We start from the raw sequence: 26626 nt of genomic DNA on the forward strand, positions 1-26626 counted from the left end.
TGCGCTCGGCCCGCCACAGGAGTCGCTAGTGCACGATGAGACAAGAACATCCCTGCCGGCTAAACCCTCCCCTAACTCAGACGACGCTGGGACAATTGTGCGCCGCCCCATCGGTCTCCCGGTCACGGCCGGCTGCGACAGTGCCTACGATGCAGTGCTGGTTCAACCATAACCCCTTAGCCTCAACCACAACCAACCATAAGTACAATTTAAGTACAGTACAACAATGTGTTGTTCAATATAATACGGAACCTATTCACATTTCATAACAAGGCAATGTGTTGAATTTATCATGAGAGGACTGCTTGTGGGCAGAATGGCCAGTAGAGGGCACTATGAGCCTTTTATACTTCATAAGAGAACATCCTTTGAGAGTGATCCTAGTGGTTTATTTCCCCTCCACTACTCTCCCTCTCCGTCCTCCCTGCTTCTCCCTCCCTCCTGCTCCCTATCCCGATCTACATATTTTTCAACTGTTGTTTGGGCCTGACTAGCCCCATATGTAGCCTCATATGGCAATGTATGGTATGACGTGCTACACAGATGTCCATCTATCTGAGCAGAGCACTAAAGGACATGATGATGATGATGACTACAACCCATTATGACCCTATGCATCTGATCTCTCTCTGATCTCTAGGCCAGACAGGTAGCCTAGAGGTTAGAGCAATTGGGCCAGTAACACTCTACCCAAGGTGAAAAATCTGTTTGTGCCCTACTTTGCTCCACGTTCGCTGTACTACTATGGCTGAACCTGTAAAACATATTTTCTTTCTCATACAGCCTCAGCTGACTTGCTTGCAGCATTGTGGCTGTAAAAGCAAGAACAGTTTGAGACTGCAATTGCACTCTTGCTTAAAAATGCACTCTGATCTTAAGCACAACAAATGTGTATCATATTGCACAAATTGGATTCTAACATCACACGAATTGCAAAAATCATAGATCATACAAATTGTAAACTTTAATATATCACACAAAATGGATTACATAGTACACAGGTGGCTGAAATTCTACAACGTTTGAGAGTGCAACTTTAATACAAGGCAATCCTTGTGCAACAGATTATATTCTCAAAGCTGGAACAACTATATAGCAGAAATACTTGCAGTCACTTGTGTTGGAGAAAGAGCAAGTAAGTGTTTTCCATGGCTCATTAACACACAGTGGAGGAGATCCAATAGCAGTCAGCACTCCCGGTCAGGTAGACTGATGAGAAAGGAGAACTAGTAATACAAACCTCCTCACTCCCTCTGGGGTGGCTCAATACAAATACAACTCTCCTACAATTTGCAACTGATGTTTGAGGGCATGATAAGAGAATGTACGTTCCCGTTGTCTGTATCGAAGGGCTTGAAATGAGAAAAGCCTGGCTGGGCGCCAAGTGCAGTTGTAATATTAGTTGCTTACCTTTGCACTCTACTGTATTGGATGTAAATGGCCTGCCACTGGCCCTGCATGGCGGTGACACCAGGTCTATAAATAAACCCCAGGCTGAGGCTGTGTCCCAAATAGCACCCTGTTACCTTCATAGCACACTACTTTTGACCAGTGACCGACCTATGGGCCCTGGTCAAAAGTAATGCACTACATAGGGAGTCATTTGGGACGCAGGCTGAGTCCTCCAGGCTGACTGAAGGTCCCTCGCACAGCCAGGCAGTCAAGGAGGGGAAGACAAAAGGGTCTGGACCAGTGACTAATGACACTGGCTGATCAGTTACCACAGAGGTTGACAGCTAAGGACCCTCTCTCTGTGGGAGAAGAGAAACATGACGAGGTGAGCCCAGTATAGGCAGGGAGAGAGAAACTAGGATCCCTGAATGAGTTTTCTTTACTGTACAGTGAACCACCAACCATGATCAGAGGCTCACATTTACAGTTGTAGTGAGTGTATAGCCTCTGCCGAGCCCCCAACAACCGGATGTTCCAGTTTTCAGGGGAAATTGAAAGAGCCTGTGATACAACTTCCGCTTTTGGACGTTAACAAGGTGGCACTCCATCTTAACTCCTCCTCCACATTTACTGGATTGGTTGAACAGTACAGAAGAGATCCTCACAATATTTGTTTTCTGCATGCTAAGACCAGTATGTAGGGGATCTAGTTTCAGGCGTTAGGTTAGTGAGTGTAAGTAAGTGATGGGTTCAGTGCCAGGGTCTAGAGTTGTTTGAGTTGTACATTTCATGTCGGAATATACAGTTTGTTTAAAAGGGAAAATGTAGTTGTCTGTAGTCTAGTCTCTGGATTGGGTCTCCAGGTTATGGTATAGAGCCAAACGGTGATCTGAGAGACATGAGATCAAGACTTGGGTGAGGTTGGACAACTGAACCTCACATTCTTTACCGGAGTCACACTGACTAGCCTGTCCCATCATCTGTACCCTGGCACACTTTCCCCACCATCCACATACTCTACCCCATGCTGCGGGACTCTTGGTTACTACAATTAACAACGTTTATTATTTTATAGTTAAATCAAAATATATAAAAATGGCGGCTACCAAAATGCACGTTTCTGAATCTTAAGTAAACAACCATAACAGCTCTCAGGTAATGTTGAGGAAAGGGAGATTTTTTTTTTTAAATGCATGAGCAAAAATAAGCTTTTTCCAATCAGAATACATTTCCCTCAAAGGCACAAATGGTCATGTATTTATTTTGAGTGCATCATGTATGAAATCCATAAGAATTAGGCATGAGTGCATTGATAACATTGGGCTCCCGAGTGGCGCAGCTGTTTAAGGCACTGCAGTCCCTGGTTCAAATCCAGGCTGCATTACATCTGGCTGTGATTGGGAGTACCATAGGGCGGTGCACAATTGGGGTAGGCTGTCATTGTAAATAAGAATTTGTTCTTAACTGATATGCCTGGTTAAATAAAAAAATAACCTCCACCACCTGAAGACAGTGTCCACTGGCGGCAGTTGTTGTTTAAATCTAGACTGACACCCAATGACGCCACTAGGACTCGTAATGAGATGTTTCCATTTGCTCTGTTTAGCTTTTGTAGACTTTGATAAGGTCCATGCTTCCAATGGAGCTGGGGGTTAATGCCGTTGTGGCCTCTCTTTGTGTCGTTTGCCGGGACAGGCGTCTGGACTTCTCATCTGTAGCCCAATTTCTAGCCCCATTCAGGGGGACAAAGGGAGAGCAGGCGCCTGGTTGTCCATGAGCACTCTCCATCATGTTGGGCTCTCCGTAAGAGACATATAGACAATGCATTGAGAAGGCATGGGCCATGGGCACACAGAGGCTGGGGTGGAGTAGGGTGGGGGCAGAGAGATTGAGCCTGCCCTGGGGAGCAGTGTGTCCTCCCCAGAGAGTATAGGCATCAGAGGCTCTGCAAGAGGCAGATTGCAGATCAATGAGAGGAAGGAGTGGGTGTGAACCAGCACCTGTTTAATAAATCACTATGGAATCTGGGGCCTGTGGAAGCTCTGTGGCAGGCAGTGTTAAAGGGCTGAGTTGTTCTGGACTGTTTATCACAGTGGAAGGCTATCTTCATCATCATCAGAGGTACATGTACTGTAGCAGGAGCAGAATATCATTCTCCTTTATCATCATCATTATGATTAGAATTATCTTCCAACAGGAGGAGAAGCAACAATAACTTAGTGATCATCAATAAATGATTGAAGTTACCACCATAACAATCCTCATAATTATCCCCTTGATTACAGTTATGTTGGTCAATAACAACATGTGCCCTCTGCATGTAGTTTTCATCCATTTGTGTTAGCCTACTTAAAGGCAACACATTACATTAATCATTTCAGCCAATTGACAGGCTATGATTATGTTTATTGAATTACCTATAATTGCTTTGCCATACAATGTTAGGACCATATGAGTTGGGGTCTAAGGAAACTGACACCTGCAATTACTGTAAAGATTGACATGGCTGAAACGCAGACCTTTAGGTTGTGAATCATCTCACTGTCATCTAGCCATGCGTAGCGCAGAAGGGGGATCAGGCAGATCAGAGCCTGCACAGATGTTGCTCCTGTCTCTTTAAGAATACCCCCATATATTGGTGAAGGTTTCGGAGCGGAGATATGTTTACTCATTTCAGCATGTGCGCCAGTTGACATTCGTAAACTGGTCCTCTCTTATTTCAGGAACAGGGCACACATTCAGAGATTCGAGCGGGAGCGCAACTTCTCAGACGAAGCTGTCTTGTTTGTATTTTATAGAAGATGAATATATTTACGTATCGATTTCTTGTTTTATGGTAGAACGACTTGCTGAGGACGTTTCGCTACAAGATGATTTCATTATGATTTTGTGTGCATGTGTTGGGGCGAAGTGATGTTACAATGCATTTCTTCAGGCGAAATTGGCATGGGGTCCGGAGAGCTGTTGTCAAAGTACGGCGGGGCGATTTTAACCGCTTGAAAAAATCCAACTGCGCTCGTAGTAAGCACTAATTGTTTACCTCTGATACATTTGGATACTGAATGTGACAGAGGGTTGAAAATCAGTTTGGACATAGACCAACCTGTCACCACGCAAAATTGACAAACTACAAGAATATGGAGACACATAGCACCCATGTCCTGCTATTGACGGTATCAATCATCTGTACCGCATCAGGTAAGTGAGAAACCACAATATGAACTTTTCATCTTCTCAATTTGTATGCGTAGCCGATGCATCAAGTACAGGTAACTGCCAAAATAAAATAAACACTGAATAAATTAGGGATACAAGGTATGTGCTGCCACACAGGTGTGGTTCCTGAGTTAATTAAGCAACTAACATCCCAACATGTTTAGGGTTATGTTACAAATAAAAATAAACCAGTTGCCCGTTATTTTGGCTACCATGGCTAGAACAAGAGATCTGTGACTTTGGTTCTCAAAGGAGCATAGGGGGGTTTAAAGTGTGTGTGTCACCAGATCAACCCAATCGAACACTTATGGAAGATTCTGGCGCGGTGAATGAAACAGCGTTTTCTAACACCAACGTAACACCAAATTATGCAATGTATTGTTTTTGCTGTTGACCCGGATCACTGGTTGCTGCGGAAAATGAGGTCAAAGGGGGGGGGTGAGTGTAACCGATGTGAAATGGCCAGCTAGTTAGATGGGTGCGCGAGGGTGGCTGTTGTCGATGTGTGCAGAGGGTCCCTGGTTCGAGCCCAGGTAGGGGCGAGGAGAGGGACGGATGCTATACTTTTACACTTGACAACAGCTCTGCTCCACAAAACGCAATAAGTATGAATGCTTTGACTTCTGCGGAGGCTTTATCACAGTAAATGCTGTACGTTCACTGCAGATTTCGGATTGACCAGGCAGAACCTTTTAGCCAACTGCACTGTATGTCCTACATGATTAGTTTTTTTTGTGTGCCAAGCATCGATTATCATGTCAATATAAGACCCTCGATATTTATTGGAAAGGAGCGTCAACCTCATAATTTACACCACCCTGTGAAGTTCATCATAACTTTATTTAATCTGTAGTTTAATAAACTGCATGCTTTCCCGACAAGCTGTAGTGGGAGTACCACACATGTCATAGCGTGACTCCAAGTTCACTTCGATGCGATGGTTATTATATCGATACTTGTGCATAAAAGCGTTTCCACTGACATTTCTCCCATTATTAATTTTACCGATTCAAAGAGCTCACCTTCTCTGGAAAATTTGCATCAGGCCTGTCATAATTTTTTATCCGATATGTACTTTACTCACATAAAAAGATTGCAGGTTTCAATCCAATCTGCTCGGCTTTGTTAAACTTTCCTCACCCATGCTGATATTTCGCAAGTCTACTCTTCGAATCACATTTCCACGGTCACAATATTTTGTCCCCTACGATTTTATTTTTGAACCAATGTTGGGTTTAGGAGAACTAAATTGGTTACTATTGGTCAATTCATTTAGAATGAGTTCAACGACCACACCCACAGAACGCATCAACGCTTTCCACCCTCTACCTAGCTACATCACTTGCCGTACTGCGGGACAGTAGTGCTCCGTAAGCGAATTGCATTGTGCCACGGTGCAATACTGCCGGCTTGCAGTGCATATGCCGCACTCAAAATAAATGGGAACTCAGAAGGAGAAAAAAAACGAGCTCTGGCTGGGAAAAATCTTTTTGAACAGTAATCCAAATCGGAAACTCTGGCAACTTTCTAGACCCCCGACCTGAAGATCACTGCCGTCAATATTTGTCCTCGTTTTGTGTTGCTGTTCCCAGTTGCACCAATACTCTCCCCATTGAACAGTATACTGTATCCTCGATGGTCACTACCGATGTTACAATTTATTTCTCATGTAGGCTGCCAACCTAATCAAATTGGTCATAGTTACTGCCGGCGACATGTGACCATACTGCCGCCCAGTGGGAAGCAACAACCATCGGGAAGCACCTCTACAAAACCGGTGCACTGGTCATTCACACTGGCTTGTCGTGCTTCCCGTGAGCAGTAACGTTAGCTAATAATTGGTATGTCACGGTGAAATACACGGTGACCAATATTACACGTTAATTATCCCTTTCTTTTACAAGTTTTAGCCACAGATGAAAGGGGAACTAGCGCCAGGCTGTAGCTGCCAGCATGGGTGGGTACTAGCTGACAAGGTAAAAATCTGTCGTTCTGCCCCTGAACTGTTCCCCGGTAGGCTGTCATTGTAAATACGCATTTGTTCTTAACCTTTATTTAACTAGGCAAGTCCGTTAATTCGAACAAACCCACAGTTGTTATTTTGAGTTCACGGACTGTGGATGTGGTTGTTGAACTGTCACTCCAAATGTATTGACCAACAGTAACCAATTTAGTTCGTGCCTCTTCAAAATCCCACCCACACATGAACAGGGTTTAAAAATAAAAGCATAGGGATAAAAATATTGTAACCATAGAAATGTGATTCAAACCTAAGAAATGCAAGCATGGATGAGGAAAAAATGCGAAAAAAGCAGAGCAGATTGCTCTCCCTTTTTTAAAAATCATTTATATCGTTTGTTTTGGCTTGCAATACAAGTATTCACGTTTTTGCTTAAAATATGTTTCCACTTTTTTTGCTTTACTCTATATACATTTTTTCGTTTAAAAATCCAGAAGTTTTACGACCCATGAAAAATAACTCAATTATTTAAAAAAAATGTGACGTCATAGGCGTGCGTTTGTGCGTGCCTGTGTGGAATTTACATTTTATCCCCCAGACACCCCTCCCATCAAACTCTTTTTGAGTCTCTGTCAGAGCACACTGGTGCCATATGGTGTGACCTGTATTGAGTGATATGCTTCACATATCCTGAGGTTTCTTTATTATGCATGTTTCCACCAGATGTCTTAAGTGCTCTGTTGACAGGGACAATAGACTCATGGAACATCAATGCAGCTGCCTCAGTCACTGTGAGGATCCATGTCATAGGCTACTTTAGGACCTCAAGATTTCTTATGATCCTTTGAGAGACTGGCAATCTTATGATGAAATGATTACAAAGGATAAGTACTACAATATTTGAAATTAATGTCCATGAGACAGGATGATTGATGTCAAAAACATGAACTACTCTGGTACAATTGAGACCACAGTCATGTTAAACAAAAATAATAAAATAAAAAACTTTACAGACACATGATAGATAGACACTGGTGTATTACAGGGGTGCATTGAGGACAGTGTTGCATCATCATTTTAGCAGCAGGGGTCTTAGTTGACTTTGGTCTCCACTTTCAGTCAGGCTGTTAATGCATGGTCTCCAATCTCTCTTTGGAGTCTATCAATGCCAATACTTTCCCAAGTTGTTTTTGAACTTGACAGTGTGTTGAATGTGTCTTCCTAGGCCTCTGTTTGAGTCTGTAAAAAAAAATAGGGATCCTCCACAAATTGCATTTGATCGAAGGCAGAAAGAGGGTGTGTGCCTCAGGGGTTGAGCGAGACAGTTGCCAGAGCTAGCTGCCTCTGCTTAACACATTGGTTGCAGTCTCGGCACTTAACTTGCCTCACCAGAGTGTTTCACACTGACTGATCAATCTGATACAGGTTGGAATTAAACCGCTTACTCTCTGTAATGACAAATCACTGCTATTTCAATTAATTTAAGTTGAATTAATTCAGAGCACTTGGTGTGCTTGGTGTTTTACTAATCCAATGCTAAACACCCCTCTAAAGGCAACAGTTAATGAAATAGCTTACAGTGATATTTGTCCAGTTCCTCCTCCCCCTGGTTACATAGCTAGTGGAACATCATAGCTGCAGGTTCGCCCAAACCCTCTCAGAGCTGCACTTAATGAAAATGTTCTATGGTCTGGATGATAAAACCACAACAGTGTCTGCCCACAGCCTACTACTGTACAGTACACAGCCTGACTTTAGTCATATCACTGAATAATGTCCTGCTTCTGGGACATGTGGATGACATCACTGAGATGAGACATGGGCTGTAAGGGCAGCTGCCAGGCAAAGGCGCTGTCTCAGATATATATTAGATGAGACGGTAGCACACATAACATGCACACAAAGAGTCAATGGAAGACTACAGGTTTAGGACTGAGAGCATTATTATGAGTCCGCCATCCAAAGACCATTTGACAGCATGCCAAGAGTAGCCAAACTTTTCTCCTTATGACTCTCAAATTCTTCTCAAGGGCTTTTGGATCCACTCCATTATGTAAATGGTATAAGAAGTGAAAGCTTCATGAATAAATCTCAGTGCATAGCAACCAGCCTCAAAGGTAAGCAGCCCCTACAAATTTGTGTGACGGTGTCTCAATGTATCCTTGTGTGCCAGGTATAGTAGTTCCTTAGTGCTACTACCCATACCCAACAGGTACACTCTGTCTCCCCTGATTTTTGTATACTGTGAAAAAGATGGGGAACAGGATTGGGGGTGCAGCATCTCTGTTTTAAGAGTTGTGTTCCCAGTGCAGACCTAGAGGGTTACTCTTACCCTGAACAACAACAGGATTTGAAGTGAAACAGGACCTAGTTCTCCCTCTGGTTTTGTTGTTTTCACACCATATTAGCATGATGGGGGTACACTTATGCCCTTGGGGAAGAAAGAGACTGACGCGTGCTTAATATTTGTAAATATTAATTAATGAAAGAAACCCAATTACGTAATGTCATAACTAGCAGCAATAGGCCAAATATAGCCTGGATTAACAGGGCTGTAAAGATGGGTCTTGATCTTTCCCTAAGCTCTCCTCCTGCTAACTCTGCTGTCTTAATAAGGCAGACATGTTTGAGAAGCCATGAACCAACATGTGGGTGGGTGTCTGAAGTTGCAATTAGAGCCACTTCAATAGACAAGCTATCAGTGCTTGGCTACTTTTGCAGTCACTCCGACAGGGCTATGTTACTTGCTCTCCTGTGGATGTTTCATGTTCTCCATGAATAGCTTTTAATATCTTAGTAAATCTATAGTGTATGACTATGGATGTTATTTAGACCCATCATCCTTGCATAATGAGTTTCTCATTATCTATAATGTGATTAGCTCTCTGGATTCCGTTGCACAGTATGTGAGTAGTAGATCTAAATGTTAGTGGTTTATTAATTAACCTAACAAGAGGAGAGCATATCAGCTTCATTCTGGAAAACTACACAACATCTATCTAATGAGGTATGGCCATAACAAGAGCTAGCTGTTTGCTTTAAGTTTCCTCTTCCTTCCTACCAGAGATACAGGAACCTTTAGTCCACCTTTAGTCCACCAGACAGATACTCTGTACATAACCTTCGCTACAGCATGGAGATATCCTTAAGAGTCTAGTAGAGCGTGATCACCTTGTTTGAGGCCAACAGCCTCTCATTAAATGTGCTCCTGCCCTCTGGAAGACACTTCAAGGTTGCCCACAATTGTCTTATGGACAACCTGGGCTCCTGCGTTGTAATTTAGCTTTTTTTATACATTTTTATTTAACTATGGAAGTCGGTTAAGAACAAATTCTTATTTTACAATGACGGCCTACCCCGGCCAAACCCTCCCCTAGCACGGACAATGCTGGGCCAATTGTGCGCCGCTCTATGGGAGTCACGGTCAGTTGTGATACAGCCCGGGATCAAACCAGGGTCTGTAGCGATGCTTCTAGCACTGAGATGCAGTGCCTTAAACCGCTGTACCACTCTGGAGCCTAATAGCACTGAAAGCTTCTTCTATCAGGGGCTATGTGGAGTGAAGGACTAGTCTCACTGTGAAATGGGTGTATCTACATTATTTCTCCAGTGTGTCATATTACAATGACATAAACCTTACATAACCACTTATTGGATCAACACCAATGGGAGCATTTTGTGACAGCACAGATTTAAGAATTTTCTCTGTTCTGTGTTTTTTTATGTAATTTATTCATTTATGTGGGTTTATAAATATGCCCTTCCCTTAGCTGTTCATCCTTTAGTGCAGGGGTGTCAAAGTCAAATGGACGGAGGGCCAAATAAAAAAATCAGCTACAAGACGAGGGCCGGACTGTTCGAATGTTCATTGAAAAATTTTTAAATGACGCATATAGTCTAGTGAACCTAATTGAACCTACTGAAAACCTAACAAATATATTACAATATGATCAGATAAATAAAGCAATATTTTCTTATGGCTCTGTCAGTAATCTTTAATTTTCAACAGACACAAAAGACAAATTTCCTTTATATAAATATCCCCATAACATGAACATTAAATGAAAGAAACCGGTATTCAAGGCACCATCAGTAGACTATATTTTCTATTTTAGCAAAAGTGGGCTAAATTTACTTCAAAGAAAAAACAATAATAGCAATTTTCTATCATCCACTCAACTGAAATATTTTTAAAATATAATTGGATTGAAATACAAAAAAATAAAGTGCAAAAATCTATTAATCAAAAACAACACTTTGTTTAAGGAGAAGTAACATGCAGTGAAAACAAATATTAAATTTTAACTTTTAAACTTGAACTGAGTAAAAACTCTAAATATGTGATTGCACAGTAATGTTCACTTGTTTGAGGTTGAGGGTGATACTTGGTGGTGTCCCATCTTTTCCACAAGTTCATCAATGTTCGGGGTAAGGCTCTGAGCTGAAGAAATCCTCAGAATTGAGTGGAGGTGTTCAGCAGTAAGTCGACTTCTGTGTGATGTTTTGTTCAGGTTCATCAAAGAAAACAGTTGTTCACACAGGTATGTGCTGCCAAACATAGACAACGTTTGAGCAGCCTGGATGCGCAGCTGGGGCATTGTGCCGGGGAGGAAACGGGCGAACTCCGCAGCACCCACTGCCGCATATTTTGCCCTCAGTGCATCATTGCATTGGAGGTCAATCAACTCCATTTGGAGGTTTGGTGGTGAGCTTTCCACGTCAACAGCAAATGGGTTACCGAGCAGTTCCAACCTGCTTTTTTGTGCTTCAAAGTCAGCAAATCGGCGTCGAAAGTCAGCGGCAAGCATACCTATTTTATCAGCCAACTGTGTGCTCGGGAACGCACTGGTAGAGAGCTTCTCTTTCATGGTCTGGCAGCTGGGAAAGTGGCTCAAATTTTCTTTCCGCATCTGCGTCTCCCACAGAGTCAGTTTGGTTTTAAATGCCTTCACTGTACTGTACATATCAGAGATGACACGATCCCGACCCTGCAGCTGCAAGTTTATTGCATTCAGATGACTCGTAATGTCACACAGAAAAGCCATTTCACACAGAAACATTTCGTCTCGGAGTTGTGTTGTGTCTTTCCCTTTGCTGTCCAAGAACAGACAAATCTCCTCACGAAGCTCGAAACATCTTTGAAGCACCTTTCCCTGGCTTAGCCATCGCACCTCTGTGTGATAAGGCAAATCACCATGCTCCGTTTCTAACTCCGTCAGAAATGCCTTGAACTGGCGGTGATTCAAACCTTTGGCTCTGATAAAGTTAACTGTGCGCGTGATGATGCTCATTACATGCTCCATTTTCAAGGCTTTACCGCACAACGCTTCCTGGTGTATGATACAATGATAAGCTGTCAGCTCACCTGTCGCGTTTTCCTCTTGCATCTTTTCCCGTATCTTCGCCACCAGTCCGCTCCTGTGTCCACACATCGCAGGTGCTCCGTCGGTTGTCAAACCCACGAGTTTTTCCCAAGGCAGCTCCATCTCATTTACACATCTTGACACCTCTTCATACAAATCATGCCCCGTAGTTGTGCCATGCATAGGACGTAAAGCCAAAAACTCCTCTGTCACGCTTAGGTTGGAGTCCACTCCGCGGATGAAAATTGACAACTGGGCAATGTCAGAAATGTCGGTGCTCTCATCCACAGCCAAGGAATATGCAATAAAATCTTTTCCCTTTTTCACAAGCTGCTCTTTTAGATTGATGGACAACTGGTCTACTCTCTCGGCAATGGTGTTTCTGCTCAGACTCACATTTAAAAAGAGTTGCCTTTTTTCTGGGCAAACTTCGTCACAAACTTTAATCATGCAGTTTTTGATGAAATCCCCCTCCGTAAATGGCCGGGCTGATTTAGCGATCTCTTCTGCCAAAATAAAACTGGCCTTGACAGCAGCCTGGCCTTGTGATTTGGCTTTTTTGAACAGAGCCTGTCGAGATTTGAGGCCTCGTTTTAATTCCTCTGCCTTTTGTAGCCTTTGTTCCATGTCCATATTCTTGTTTTTGTCCGCGTGTTTCGTTTCATAATGTCGTCTCAGATTATACTCTTTCAGTACCGCCACACTTTCTCCACACAGAAGACACACAGGTTTTCCAGCTACCTTCGTGAACATATACTCCGACTCCCACCTTGTTTGAAACCCCCGGTTCTCAGTATCCACCTTCCGTTTTGCCATTTTTGATGGGTATCTGAAAGTTAATTTTACTGTGATGCTGACGACTGCTGTGCCAATAAATATTGAAATGAAGCAGCCTACTGCTCGGTGCGTCACCTTTGCATTGTGGGAAATGTAGTATTGGTGCGTGTAAAAGATCTGCGGGCTGCCGGCTTGCTGCGGGCCGGTTCTAATAATAAATCAAGATCATCCCAGGGGCCGTAAAAAACCTTCTTGCGGGCCGGATGTGGCCCGCGGGCCTTGACTCTGACATATGTGCTTTAGTGTGTTTAATTATTTTGTTAGTTAATTTGGAAACAGGATTGACCTAGAATCATATTTTGGGGCAAATCAAGTCACACCAAAGCATTTCAAGAGTTCCATATGCACATTGAACTCTGTGGACCCAACATGCCATTTATTTCATGTGGTTGAAGCTTTCCAGGCCAAATGAGCAGTGGCGACTGTTTTGGTTGCATGTTATTTTGGCATTAATACATGTCACATATCAGTTTGCAAAAAATCTTTGAGTTAATAAAGCCCCATATAAACATGGTCTCTTTTTTTGTGTCTTGCTTTCTTGAGTAAGGCAGCTCCAAAATGCAGATTTTCAGCCTAGCTCAGTGCTTTCTGTGGTGGTGCAGCCAGCGGAAAATACAGAGTGTATTGGTAATGTTCTCTAGTTGCGCCTTGATTGGCTTAGTGTTCTGTCACTCATGGTGACACTATGTCACTGCCAAATCTAAGGGTAGAGCTCAACAATTTAAACCCATCGTGTGCTGCCATAATTACATTAGAAGTGTCCATCCAAGAAGGCTCAAGGTCATTTGCACCGATAAAATGACATCAAATCACATTATAGCTACAGTAGCTTTGATTGGACTGATCATGTCAACATACTTTCAAAATCTTAGCTAGCAAGTCGACAATCTACTGGCAAATCCTTTTTAATCCTTGTCATATGAAGAGAAATTATAGATGACATCGGTGCTCATCGGCCATTGGACATAAACATTACACAACAAGCTGGAAATCACTAATTCAACAATGAGTGGTTTGGAAGGAATCCGTGGCTAACTGCAAGCATTGCAAAGCAATCACTACTACTACTACTACACACTATCACTGCTATTCAGTGGAGTAGGTGTGTGGTCCCAATTCTGGGTTTAAGGGTCTCTTTTCCAAGCTCCAAGCTCATCCAACTCGGAATTCTAAATCGGGCACTCGGGCCTCTTTCTAGAACTATGACCTGAAGATCACTGATGTCATAATTCAACCTTTTTCTGAGTTCCCAGTTGTCTTGAAGGCCCTATAAATCCAGAGAATGCCAGACTGATGACGAAGTCCAAAAATGTCTTGTATGCTGCTGCATAAATTATGTAATATGCCAGGGAGATATGCATACTGTAGCTAAGAAAGTAATACTAAGTGTATGCTGTGTAGTAAGCTGTTAGTAGCCCATGTGCCTCACCCTAATAATTTGGTTTATTTTTCCCCTCATAATTTTGCCTACTGTTCTGACTTTGGTGCACATGTAGCCTATAACCTGTTTTTAGAGAAATGTAATGATCGAATATTGTAAGAACTTTCATTTTCTGCTCATGCCCCCTTTATTTATCCTACGGTTCTGACTTGGTGTACAGGGAGAATACTGTAAGAACGGCCAATGATCTGAATTCTGTCGCTATACATTTAAAAAATGCTGAACAAATTGTTATATTGACTACATCTGTCCAAGCTCGCTCATTAATGTCTTAATCAAAATTACGGATTGCCTCTTATATGCTTGTTGTCCTCTTATGCCATAGTTTGTACATCTAAACTGTCAGTAAAAAAACACATTTGTTTAAGCAAGTCAGCCATATCAGCTTTGTTTTGTTTTAAAGGCAGTAAATGAGGCTGAATTAACTTTCGGTTCCGAACAAGGCTCCGCTGATAGCCAGGTGAAGCAGTGGTAAGATGCTGCGACTCTGCTGTTTTATGTAGGCCCTAACAGTTTGTGGGCACTGTTTGTCACGGTTTTATAGTGCAATTAATGTATTATTTAGTGTAGTGGCTCTCATGCCCCCCCCCCCCCCCCCCAAAAAAAATAGTTTTTTAATATATATTTTTTCCCACACCAAGATTTACATTCTTCAATCGCCACTGGCCATGAGCATTAGCTGAATATTGTCACAAACATGATTGGTTGCTAGTGTTTTTGTGTCTGAAAGGTGCATTCAACTGCCACCCACAATGTTCTTGCCACAAATCAAGAATAGCCTGGTTTTGTACATCAAAGCAGCCTTACAATGTGACCCAGATGAACTACCCTCTAGTGCATGCATTATAACATTGGCTGAAATAGTACTCACAACTTTCATGTTTCAAATTTTTTATTTCTTTATCCAGATGAAGGGTACTGCTATGGGATCCTCTATGGCTCCTAACTATGCTCATTTATATGTGGGTTACATGAAGATCCTCTTTGTTTTAATTTTTTTGTTTGCCCAACATTATTATTCAGAAACAGTACATTGATATTTTTGTTTTATGGAGGGGCATGCAGAACAGCTCTAGGCGTTCCATACTTTTCTTAACTCTTGTTATGAGCACCTGAGATTCACTATGCAATCTGACACACGTCAAATCAGTTACCTTGATCTTTTGATTATTTGTGATGATAATGTTCTGTACACCGATCTTTACAAGAAACCCACTGATCGTAACAGTTTGTTGAGGGCTGATAGCTGTCACCCTCTTCCCTTGAAAAACGGTTTGCCCTCCAGCCAATTCTGTCGAATGAAAATAATCACAAAGCTGCAGAAACATGGCTGAGATGCAAAGAAAATTCAAAGTGGGTACAAAAATTGTCAGATCAATACTGCCATTGAGAAAATCCCAAACAAATCGAGATCTGATCTCTTTCAAAGACAGTTTTGAAAAAAAGAACCATCCTTGCTTTCTCACTACGCACTATTCAAAGTGCTCTGAACAAATATAGGAAATCGTTCAAATGTTGGCACATTATAAGATCTCATGATAGTCTCTATTTAATGTGTTTTCAGACCCTCCCTTGGTCGTATTCTTGTAGGGCAGAAATCTCATAGATCAATTGGTAAACTTAGATTTACCACCCCAAAATACACCTGCACAACTTCTCCTTGCCCCTCTACTGGATGGAAACTACAAGTGTTCAATGCAATGGCACTTACAAATGTAAATTATTCAAACACCCCCAAACAGGGGAAACAGATCCCATTCAAAGGTGTTATCACACCCTCCACTAAGGCAGTTATTTATCTTATAACTTGTCCTTGGTAAAAATGTGGGCAAAATGAAGCGCAAACTGAAAGTACAAATATTTGCGCATCGTAGGACCATTAGGTGAAAAAACTCAACGTACCCAGTCGCTGACCACATTTTGGAAGCGAACTACCCAGTTTTGTCCCTTCGCTATATTGGCATCAAACACGTCAACCAACCTAGGAGAGGTGAAGCCGCCTGGATCTTTTTAATTTAAAGACCCTCGCTCCCTTCAGTTAGAACTTTGATATGAAATAATTCCTGGGGTTATTGTGTTTTTGCTATCAATTATAAATAATATTCTGTTTGTAGCCTAATTGTATCCATGATCGTATGTTATCCATTCATGCTTTTTATATGTACTATTGGTATTTGTAAATGGACCAATGAAATCATGCCACAGCCGGCCATGATAACAGAAACCTGTGTGTCCTTTGAAACCCTATATAAAGTGGTGACCTGCAGTTTTTGTCATTATACCCTGATGAAGACAACTTGGTCTAAACAACATTGGAAAAATGTATTGCATCTGAGCTCTGTGTGTGCAGCTTTCTCTTTCATAATTCAAACATCCTGAATATACACTGAAAATATATATATAAACGCAACAATGTCTAATATTTTACTGAGTTAGTTCATCAGTCAATTGAAATCTATTCATTAGGCCCTAATTTTTGGATTTCACATGAATGGGAATGCAGATATGCATCTGTTTGTCAGATGCCTCCTTAATTAAAAGTAGGGGCGTTGTTTCTGAAAGTAAGTCAGTATCTAGTGTGACCACCATATGCAGGGTGACACATCTCCTTGGTATAGAGTTGATCAGGCTGTTGATTTGTGTCATGTTGTCCCACTTTAATGGCTGTGCGAAGTTTCTCTATATTGGTGGGAACTGGAACACACAGTCGTGGCCAAAAGTTTTGAGAATGACACATATATTAATTTCCACAAAGTTTGCTGCGTCAGTGTCTTTAGATATTTTTGTCAAATGTTACTATGGAATACTGAAGTACTAAAGTATAATTACAAGCATTTCATAAGTGTCAAAGGCTTTTATTGACAATTACATGAAGTTGATGCAAAGAGTCAATATTTGCAGTGTTGACCCTTCTTTTTCAAGACCTCTGCAATCCGCCCTGGCATGCTGTCAATTAACTTCTGGGCCACATCCTGACTGATGGCAGCCCATTCTTGCATAATCAATGCTTGGAGTTAGTCAATTTGTGGGTTTTTGTTTGTCCACCCGCCTCTTGAGGATTGACCACAAATTCTCAATGGAATTAAGGTCTGGGGAGTTTCCTGGCCATGGACACAAAATATCGATGTTTTGTTCCTGAGCCATTTAGTTATCACTTTTGCCTTATGGCAAGGTGCGCCATCATGCTGGAAAAGGCATATGGTTCCTGGATGGTTGGGAGAAGTTGCTCTCGGAGGATGTGTTGGTACCATTCTTTATTCATAGCTGTGTTCTTAGGCAAAATTATGAAGGCTGAGAAGCAACCCCACACATGAATGGTCTCAGGATGCTTTACTGTTGGCATGACACAGGACTGATGGTAGCGCTCACCTCGTCTTCTCCGGACAAGCTTCTTTTCCGGATGCCACAAACATTCGGAAAGGGGATTCATCAGAGAACATGACTTTACCCTAGTCCTCAGCAGTCCAATCCCAGTACCTTTTTCAGAATATCAGTCTGACCCTGATGTTTTTCCTGGAGAGAAGTGGCTTCTTTGCTGCCCTTCTTGACAACAGGCCACCCTCCTAAAGTCTTCACCTCACTGTGCGTGCAGATGCACTCACACCTGCCTGCTGCCATTCCTGAGCAAACTCTGTACTGGTGGTGCCCCGATCCCTCAGCTGAATCAACTTTAGGAGACGGTCCTGGCACTTGCTGGACTTTCTTGGGAGCCATGATGCCTTCTTCACAATAATTGAACTGCTCTCCTTGAAGTTCTTGATGATCTGATAAATGGTTGATTTAGGTGCAGTCTTACTGGCAGCAATATCCTTGCTTGTGAAGCCCTTTTTGTGCAAAGCAATGAATGATGACGGCACATATTTCCTTGCAGGTAACCATGGCTGATATAGGAAGAACAATGATTCCAAGCACCACCCTCCTTTTGAAGCTTCCAGTCTGTTATTCGAACTCAACCAGCATGACAGAGTGATCTCCAGCCTTGTCGTCGTCAACACTCACACCTGTGTTAACGAGAGAATCACTGACATGATGTCAGCTGGTCCTTTTGTGGTAGGGCTGAAATGCAGTGGAAATGTTTTTTGGGGATTCAGTTAATTTGCATGGCTTTGCAATTCATCTGATCACTCTTCATAACATTCTAGAGTATATGCAAATTGCCATCATACAGAGGCAGCAGACTTTAAAAATGTATATTTGTGTCATTCTCGACTTTTGGCCACGACTGTACACGTAGATCCCGAGCATCCCAAACATGCTCAATGGGTGACATGTCTGGTGAGTATGTATGCCATGGAAGAACTGGGACATTTTAATCTTCCAGGAATTGTGTACAGATCCTTGCGACATGGGACTGTGCATTATCATGCTGAAACATGAGGCGATGGCAGCTGATGAATGGCACTACAATGGGCCTCAGGATCTCATCACGCTATCTCTGTGCATCAAAAATGCCTAGGATAAAATGCAATTGTTGTCCGTAGCTTATGCCTGCTCATACCATAACCCCATCACCATGGGGTGCTCGCTCACACGACGCCATACATGCAGTCTGCCATCTGCCAGGTACAGTTGAAACTGGGATTCATCCGTGAAGAGCACACTTCTCCAGCATGTCAGTGGCCATCGACGTTGAGCATTGAAGTCGGTTACGACGCCAAGACCCTGGTGACGACGAGCATGTGTAACAGGGTTGAAATAGACTTTCTTAGTTGTATGAGTTTTGTCATAATTAAGCAGCCAGGTTGTATATAGATTTGGAGCCACCTGCTGTGTTATTTGTGCAACTGCATATATGTGCGCGTGATCACAGTTTCCATCTTATGTATGTTAGGTTGAAAATTGTATTGTTTTATCACTATCGATGTTGACATGTTAGCGTTGTCCTGTATTTACAATTCTATTGACATTTACAAAGTTAGCACGTTGCTGTACACTAAAGGCTAGCTAGTGTCCGTCCTGTACTTTCCTTGCTAATGAGGTGTCACCTCGAAGTGTACATTTTATTTTTATTTCATGTCACTTGGATTTCATGAGGCATATGCAGTTGCTCTGAAGTTTACACATTGTGTTGTGTGTATGTCTGCAGAATTAACTGTGAAAGAGACAGAACTGTGTCCTTTGTCGATGAGCCGTTACACTGGTGTCGTGACCCGTTGGAATCTCAAGATCAGCCTGAAGCAGATCACCGGGGGAAGTGAAGATCAAGTGTGCTCTTCTGGTCAGATGTTTGGTTTCGGGGCCTTTAGAACTGCTGTTTTTGTACTTTCAGTGTTAAGTTTTTCTTTTTTTTCTGTTCATCTTTTTTTTATTCTACATTTGTTTAATCTAAAGGTGGAGTCATGGCTCACATTTACAACTGATAGTGAAATAGTTGACGATTTTATATTACTATTGCAAAGGGGAGGGGTGTTTTGGTTTGGCGAGCATACAGGTAGCAATGCGAAGTCCAGTGGGTTTCGTGGTCAGGGAGTGGGGACATCAGTCATTAGCTGAGTGATAGGCGAGCGGGGCAAGGTCAGAGCCCAGGTTGTTCTCCTATGGGTCAGTTTTTGAGGGGAGGTTCATACACGTCCACGCCCAGTATCGATACAGATGCCATACTACACCTTACTGTGTAAACCAGTTAGTAGTGGAGATAGGGGACTAGCCAGATTGTTGTCAGCAGGAGCCATAGATGCGAGTGGTGAGCTCCACAGTACACCATGACGAGAAACGTCAGCAACTGATTCAGTAAGACATGAAGTTCCACATGTGACCATCCACGTCAAGTCCAAGAGAGAACCCAGAGTGTTCAGAGGTGACAGCTCTGACAAGTACACAGTTCAAGAGTGGGTTGATATGACAGACTATTTGAAAAGGCAAAAAAAAAAGGCTTGTGACAAGTCGTTGGATGTTAAACAGAACCCAGATCTAATCTATCTGGGTTCTAATCCTCCTATTTTAGTGACACGTCGTCATGTCTACCGCTTGAAGATTTCTACTCTACCAAGCCCAAACTGAGGGAGGCTCAACAAAGCAGCAGATTTAGTTTACACAGGGTTTACACAGACAGGGTGGGAGGATGGAAAACATAAGTCAACAAGTAGCCTGCATTTTTGTGGAACATTGCCCTGTTCCTGAGCTCTCCTGCAGGTTCAACTGCGAAGCACTTGAGTGGAATTCCAGAGATGTTCAGGTGAGGATCAATGAGTACCAGAGGGAGCAGAGAGCCTTAATGAAACAAAGGAGCGTTTCACAGCTGAAGAGTCATGCCACTGCTCTGCATGAAGGTCCCAATGTCACACAACAGAGCTAATGATAAAATGTTATGCCTCACACTCCTCCTTTACTCTTGTTCCGGCTCAATGTCATCTGTGTCACACTGTTCCAACTCAGTCAACAGTATCAAGTTCTGCACACTTCTGCCGTTCCTGCCCTGGTTCAACACGCACAGCAGCAGCCAGATGAGAAGATTATGGGTCGTATGATGGGTATGTTAGTACTAATGCTAGAGAAAGTGCAGTGACAAAGCCGTGCTTCCCGGGAACACATCTCCCTTGCACACAACCCAAGGTCTCAACATCGTACCAGAGAACAGGCCTACAGGGTCTGTAATGATACTAGTCACTCAAGTCTCATTGCATGGGAGAGTGTCTGTGCTTCCTCTGTTTTACTCCTGGTCATACGAGACATGCATGCCCCAGGTTTTTTTAAACATGGAAATGTATGGATGCAAGATGGTTGTTCCGATCTTGGTAGTAGAAGGTCAACATGATGAAGCACATCCTCTGTGACTCAAAACTCAGCCATTTGCCTTGATCCTGGTCGTGAGTATCACGAAAACCACTGTTGTCTCCTGGCAGTCTGGTGATGACAGAACCTACTACGTCTCGCTCAGCACCACAGAGGATCATGAGGCTTGTTACGCCTCTGTGGGGAGACTGATAGGTCCCACTGAAGCTGGTCAACATGTCTGGCCGTCCTGTGTGACTGAAGCGCAATGTGAAGCTTGCAGATGTCTTCCCATGTGTAGCAAGGGAGGAAATGCAAGATGGCGAACCAGAACAAAGTGCAGTCCACCTGGTCAGCTGTCCTCAAGCCACGTCTGAGGCCAATGTGACGGGCCACATGAGACACACGTTCCACGGAAAAGAAACTGAGACTGCTCGAGTTGAGTGATTTGGCTCTCGCTCCTGTGATGTCTGAAGTGCAAGTCAGATGGCTGACCTAGTAGTTCGCTATGAAGATATCTTCTCACGTCACCATCTTGATTGTGGAGAAGCTAAAGGATTTGTTCACAGAATCCGCATGGATGATAAAACCCCGTTCCGGCTTCCGTTCCGAAGAGTGCCTCCACGTCAATACTAGAAGTTGCGCCAGGTCTTGAGCGAGAGGAAAAAAATCTCATCCGGAAATCGACACGTGAGTATTGTCACAACCTGGCTCTTAGATGGTGACAAGCAAGGGAGTCCACATGTTGGCAGTTAAGGAGTAACAAAATATTTATTAAATAACTAACCAAGTATAAAACTACAAAGGAAAACTAACCTGTGAAGGGTGTAATGGAGATGTATGGATGAAGGTAAAATGTGCACCTAATCAAAAAACATAATCCACCAGATCGCAAAACAAAATGGTGCTTGTGGAGAGAGGGAGAGCCAGGACTGGGCACTAGGAACTTTTATCTCCTAGTTATCCCAAACCCAGGTGCAACTTGTCACCTTAACAACCCAATCAGCTCCACCTGTCCCCAATCTGCAAATAAAAGCACAAACACAGAGGAGGAGGCAGGGAGAGCGGGGGGGGGTGTAACAGTATGCATCTCCCCTGGTGCAAGTCTGAAAGAAAAATGGAGACCTTTTTGTATCTGTACAGACTTCTGCTGGTTGAACAAGAGGACCCTGAAGGAGGCACATCCTCTCCTGCACCAGGCAGACTGCTTGGCTGCGCTTGGCGGCAACACTCTATTCAGCACAATGGATTTCACCTCTGGGTTCTGTAACATGCCACTCCACGAAGATGACAGGAAGTATTCCGCCTTCACAACAGCTATGGGGCTCTTCTGAATACAACTGTCTACCTCAGGGTCTCTAATATCCCTGGAAGCTTCATGCGCATGATGACAAGTATCTTCAGAGATCAGAACTTCATGAGTTTGCTGTGTTTCTTGAATGATCTGTTTGGTCTTTGGCCCAGATGAGAAGTCGGCCTTGGAACACTTAGAGATGGTCTTTAGCAGGCTTCGTAGTCAACATGAAGTTGGCCCCAAAGAAGTGCTTCTTCCTCAGGAAGTCTGTCAAGTTCCTTGGTCACACAATTTATGAAAATGGTGACCCTAGTAAAGTCAACAGCATCTCTAAGATGAGCAGTGCTGATCTGATGGAGTTTGTGGTGTGACTCCTTCACAGAAATGGATGTGGTTCCTTGGCATGGTAAACAACTACAACCAACACTTTGCCAGGTTTCGCCGCAATAGCCAGACTTCTCTTCTCATTGTCGACTGGATCAAAGAGAACACAAGGTTCGTCAAAGTAACGCCCTCCTCACAGCGTCGAAAGTCACATACTAGACACCCAAACATGAGCAGGCCTTCGAAAATGTTTAAGACATCTCTAGTAAACACGGTGGTGTTGGCACACCGACTTCTCCCGTTCATTCATGTTGTCGACAGTTGCGTCCCTGGATGGCATAGGTGCTGTCCTGTTGCAAGATGGAGAAACTTGTGCCAGACCCATTACATTTGCTAGAAAGTCCTTGTCTCAGTCTCAGAATAACTACCCAGCTCATCGGTTAGAGTTCCTGGCAAAGTGGTCGATCTGCAACAAATTCAGTCACTGGTTGAAAGCTCATGTCTTTACTGTTTGGGCTATCCACAATCCACTTACTCACATTAATGACCAAGCTGAGGCTGGACTGCCAGTAAAGATTTTGATATCAAGTACGTGCCAGGTCCTCAATATGGTTGCTGATGCTCTGAGTCGAGTGCCCTTTGTCAAAGGTGTTGGCCACAGGCTGCTTCATGAGCCCTATGAAAACCTCCTTAGCGTTGTTCAAGCAGTGTCAAACACTTCAGTCCATGATGCTTTCAGGTGGTGCAGTGATATCAAAGGCAACCTCAACTGCGTAAGCTCACAGAACTTCCACTTCTGTCTACATGTTCTCAGTCCTTGGCAGAGGATGAGGTGTCAAGCCATACTCCAGTCACATGACAACTGGGAAACAGGAGCTAGAACATGTGCTGTTGAAATGGTTCATAATTTACCTCAACTGATACCTCCTGGTCAAGACACCTTATCTGCCTACTCTGAGAAGGAGCTTCTTGATGAGCAACTCAACGACAGGACCTTTTCTCATGTGCTATTCAATGTGGAGACAACGCAGGCCTTCTAAAAGAGAAAGAGCAAGAGATACTGTTAGTCATCAGATACTTGAAGAGCTGGGAGACGCTTGTTGTCAGGTAATGCCATACTGTACAGAGTCTCACAAGATCAGCTATCGAAGACGAAGCGGTTCCAGTACGTAGTTCCTGAGTCTCTCAAAGCAGAAGTACTGAAAGGTGTTCATGATCACGGTGTCATCAGGGTCAGTTCAGAAGACTTTGCTAGACAAATTCTTCTGGCTGCACCTTGACAGAGATGTTAGGGATTATGTCCTTGGTTTCCACCGTTGCATTGTCAGCAAGACCATTGAGCCTGATGGCAGGGCTCCACTGGAAAGTATCACCTTGACTAGGCCGCTACGACTGGATTGTATCTATTTCTGTTCTGCTGAAGATTCAAGCAAGAAGTCCATTGATGTACTAATGATAACAGATCAATTACAAGAATAGCTCAATTGTTTCCCTACAGAGCCCAGTGCGCTAAACAGGTGGCAAGAATCCTGTAGGACCGATACTTCTGTGTGTATGGATTTCTTGAGAGAATTCATAGTGACCAATGGGCAAGTTTCGAGAGTCAGTTGCTCAGAGTTTCTGGTGTGAGGAAGTCACACACAACACCGTATCACCCGATGGGGAATGGCAGCGTGGAACGTTTCAATCGGACACTTGGCAACATGATCCGAGCTCTAGCACCGAACACTTAGCAAGACTGTCCGAGACACCTGCAGACATTGACGTTCATGTACAATTGCACCACCCATGAGACAACAGGGTGCGCCCCCTTCTACCTGATGTATGGAAGGATGCCTTGTCTGCCAGTAGATGTGCTTTTCAGAAACACTCTGAATGATCCAGCTGTTACCAGTATGTGGTGTCGCTCTCCAATGATCTGAAGGATGCTATGGTGATAGCGCAGGAACATGCTGCAAAAGCACAAAACGGACAAACTGAGATCTACAACAGAAAGGTTAAGGGGCCTGCCAAAGAAGTCGGCGATGGAGTACTATTGGCAAACAAAGACAGAGGAAAGTGGCGGATTGCTGGGAATCAACAATTTACACTGGGGTTGGACAAGAATCCAGTCACTCACACATACAGAATATGTAATGCAGCCACTGGAAAGGGAAAAAGTAGTTCACCTTAACCTGATCATGTTGGTCAACTTCTTCCCAGTAGATGATGACAGTGCAGTCTCTGGCCTCTTCATCCATGTCCGTTGGCCTGATTCCAAGTTCCGGTGCTCACAATGTGATGATGGATTCAGTATCAAACAAGACAAGGGAGTTCCTTTCCTCAAGAAGAGAGTCAAGATTCACTATCTGGAATGGAGCGGGACGTATCTGTACAAGGTGTCACACAGGGAGAATCAGATCACGAAGAGGAAAGCGGAGCAGACCTATGCAGAAGAGAGAATGAATTCCATTTCTGAACGAGCGAGAACTCTTTACCTGGTCAGGAGTTGTGGACTCTGAAGGAAGAACTCGAGATTGGATAATACTGTTACCAGTTAGTAGAGATGAGGAGTCTTCTTCAGGTGTGACCTCCAGAACCACTGGTCTCAAGACTCAGATTCAGAAAAGATCCAGTGATCAGACACGCTCTTCTGCTGACATTGGAAAGTCTGAACAGCCTAGTGACTCAGTTTACTGTCACTAGTGACTTACACTCACAATGACAATCCTAGTGCAGTTAGGCAAATCGTCAAACCTGTCAACATATTTATCTACACTAAGTGACCCTGATCTTAATATTCAAGCAAATATTTGCAAGTTACTGATCCAAGCCTTCAGAGATTTAGCAAAACTATAGTTGTGACTCACACAATCGTTTAGTGAAGATTTCAGTTTCCATTATTTTACATGAGCATTGTACTTTATTGGTGAGTTCTAGTACTACACAGTGTAGATGTGTAGAAAGACATCCTACAGCCAGTAGTTGGTTTGAGAGTTTGGCCAACTTTCCTTCCACTTCATCCTTTTGGAATACTTCAAATGTTGGTTTTCTTGTAAATGGACCTTTTTGTATGTTGTGTGATTGGATGTATTTGTGTTGTGTATGTCTGCAGGTACGTGCTCCCAAACTGTTATGGAACAATGTTACTGTACACATGTAGCCCATGTGCTGTGTTATGGCAGATGGAGTCATAAGTTGAGCGCTCCTCTGTAGTCATGTTGTTACAGATGTAATGATTTGATATCTACAACTATTATAAAAAGCAAGAGTTGTTAAACTTTGAAGGAGATTTCATGACGGATTTTGCAGTTGCTCTGAAGTTTACACATTGTGTTGTGTGTATGTCTGCAGAATAAACCGTGAAAGAGCACGGCACTGTGTCCTTTGTCGATGAGCCGTTACACATGCAGATGAGCTTTTACTATCATTCTTTATATAATTTCTGTGTTTCGTAGTATAGAAACTTATATTTATTCAGTTTAGAGTACATGATTTCTCAATTTGCAGTACGTTTGCCAATCGGTTGTGCACCAGGATTTATTTACCATTCTTTTTGCCTCATCCCTCTCAGCCATACCATTTTTCAATTCCTCATCAATCCTCCGGGATTTAAGTTTTTTCAGTAATTTTCTCAATGGGTGCATGCTTATTAGTTACTGAAATAAGCAATTTCATAAATGTGTCAAGTACAGCATCTGGTTGAACCTCATTACACACCACAGACCAACATTATCACTACAAAACGTATTGTATGACTTCTTATAAACTATATTAGGCTCAGCATTGATCACTATATCTGATGGATTTGGATACTGCTTAAAAAGCGCATTAGTAAAGATGTAATTAATACATGTTGATTTCATTCCTGTGCTGTTTGTAACTGCCCTCGTAGGTTTACTGGTAACCTGAACCAGGTTTCAGGCACTGGTTACAGTTTGAATCTTTTTCTTGAGTGGGCAGCTTGATGAAAGCCAGTCAATATTTAAATTGCCCAGAAGATATACTTCTCTATTGATATCAAAAACATTTTATTTGTCACATGCACTGAATACCACAGGTACAGTGAAATGCTTACTCACAAGCCCTTAACCAACAATGCAGTTTTA

General features: G+C 43.0%; 1 protein-coding gene across 1 annotated transcript in view; it reads left to right on the plus strand.

The window, feature by feature from the left end:
• The first annotated feature begins 1699 nt into the window (after positions 1 to 1699).
• LOC139385733 (roundabout homolog 2-like) overlaps positions 1700 to 26626 on the plus strand; it is a 73648-nt gene continuing 48721 nt past the window's right edge. The window contains exons 1-2 of the mRNA XM_071131006.1: positions 1700 to 1777; positions 4464 to 4590. Of these exons, the coding sequence (XP_070987107.1) occupies positions 1700 to 1777; positions 4464 to 4590 (205 nt within the window). The remainder of the gene's footprint in view (positions 1778 to 4463; positions 4591 to 26626) is intronic.

Source organism: Oncorhynchus clarkii, chromosome 27, assembly GCF_045791955.1.
Source record: "Oncorhynchus clarkii lewisi isolate Uvic-CL-2024 chromosome 27, UVic_Ocla_1.0, whole genome shotgun sequence".
NCBI lineage: Eukaryota > Metazoa > Chordata > Actinopteri > Salmoniformes > Salmonidae > Oncorhynchus > Oncorhynchus clarkii.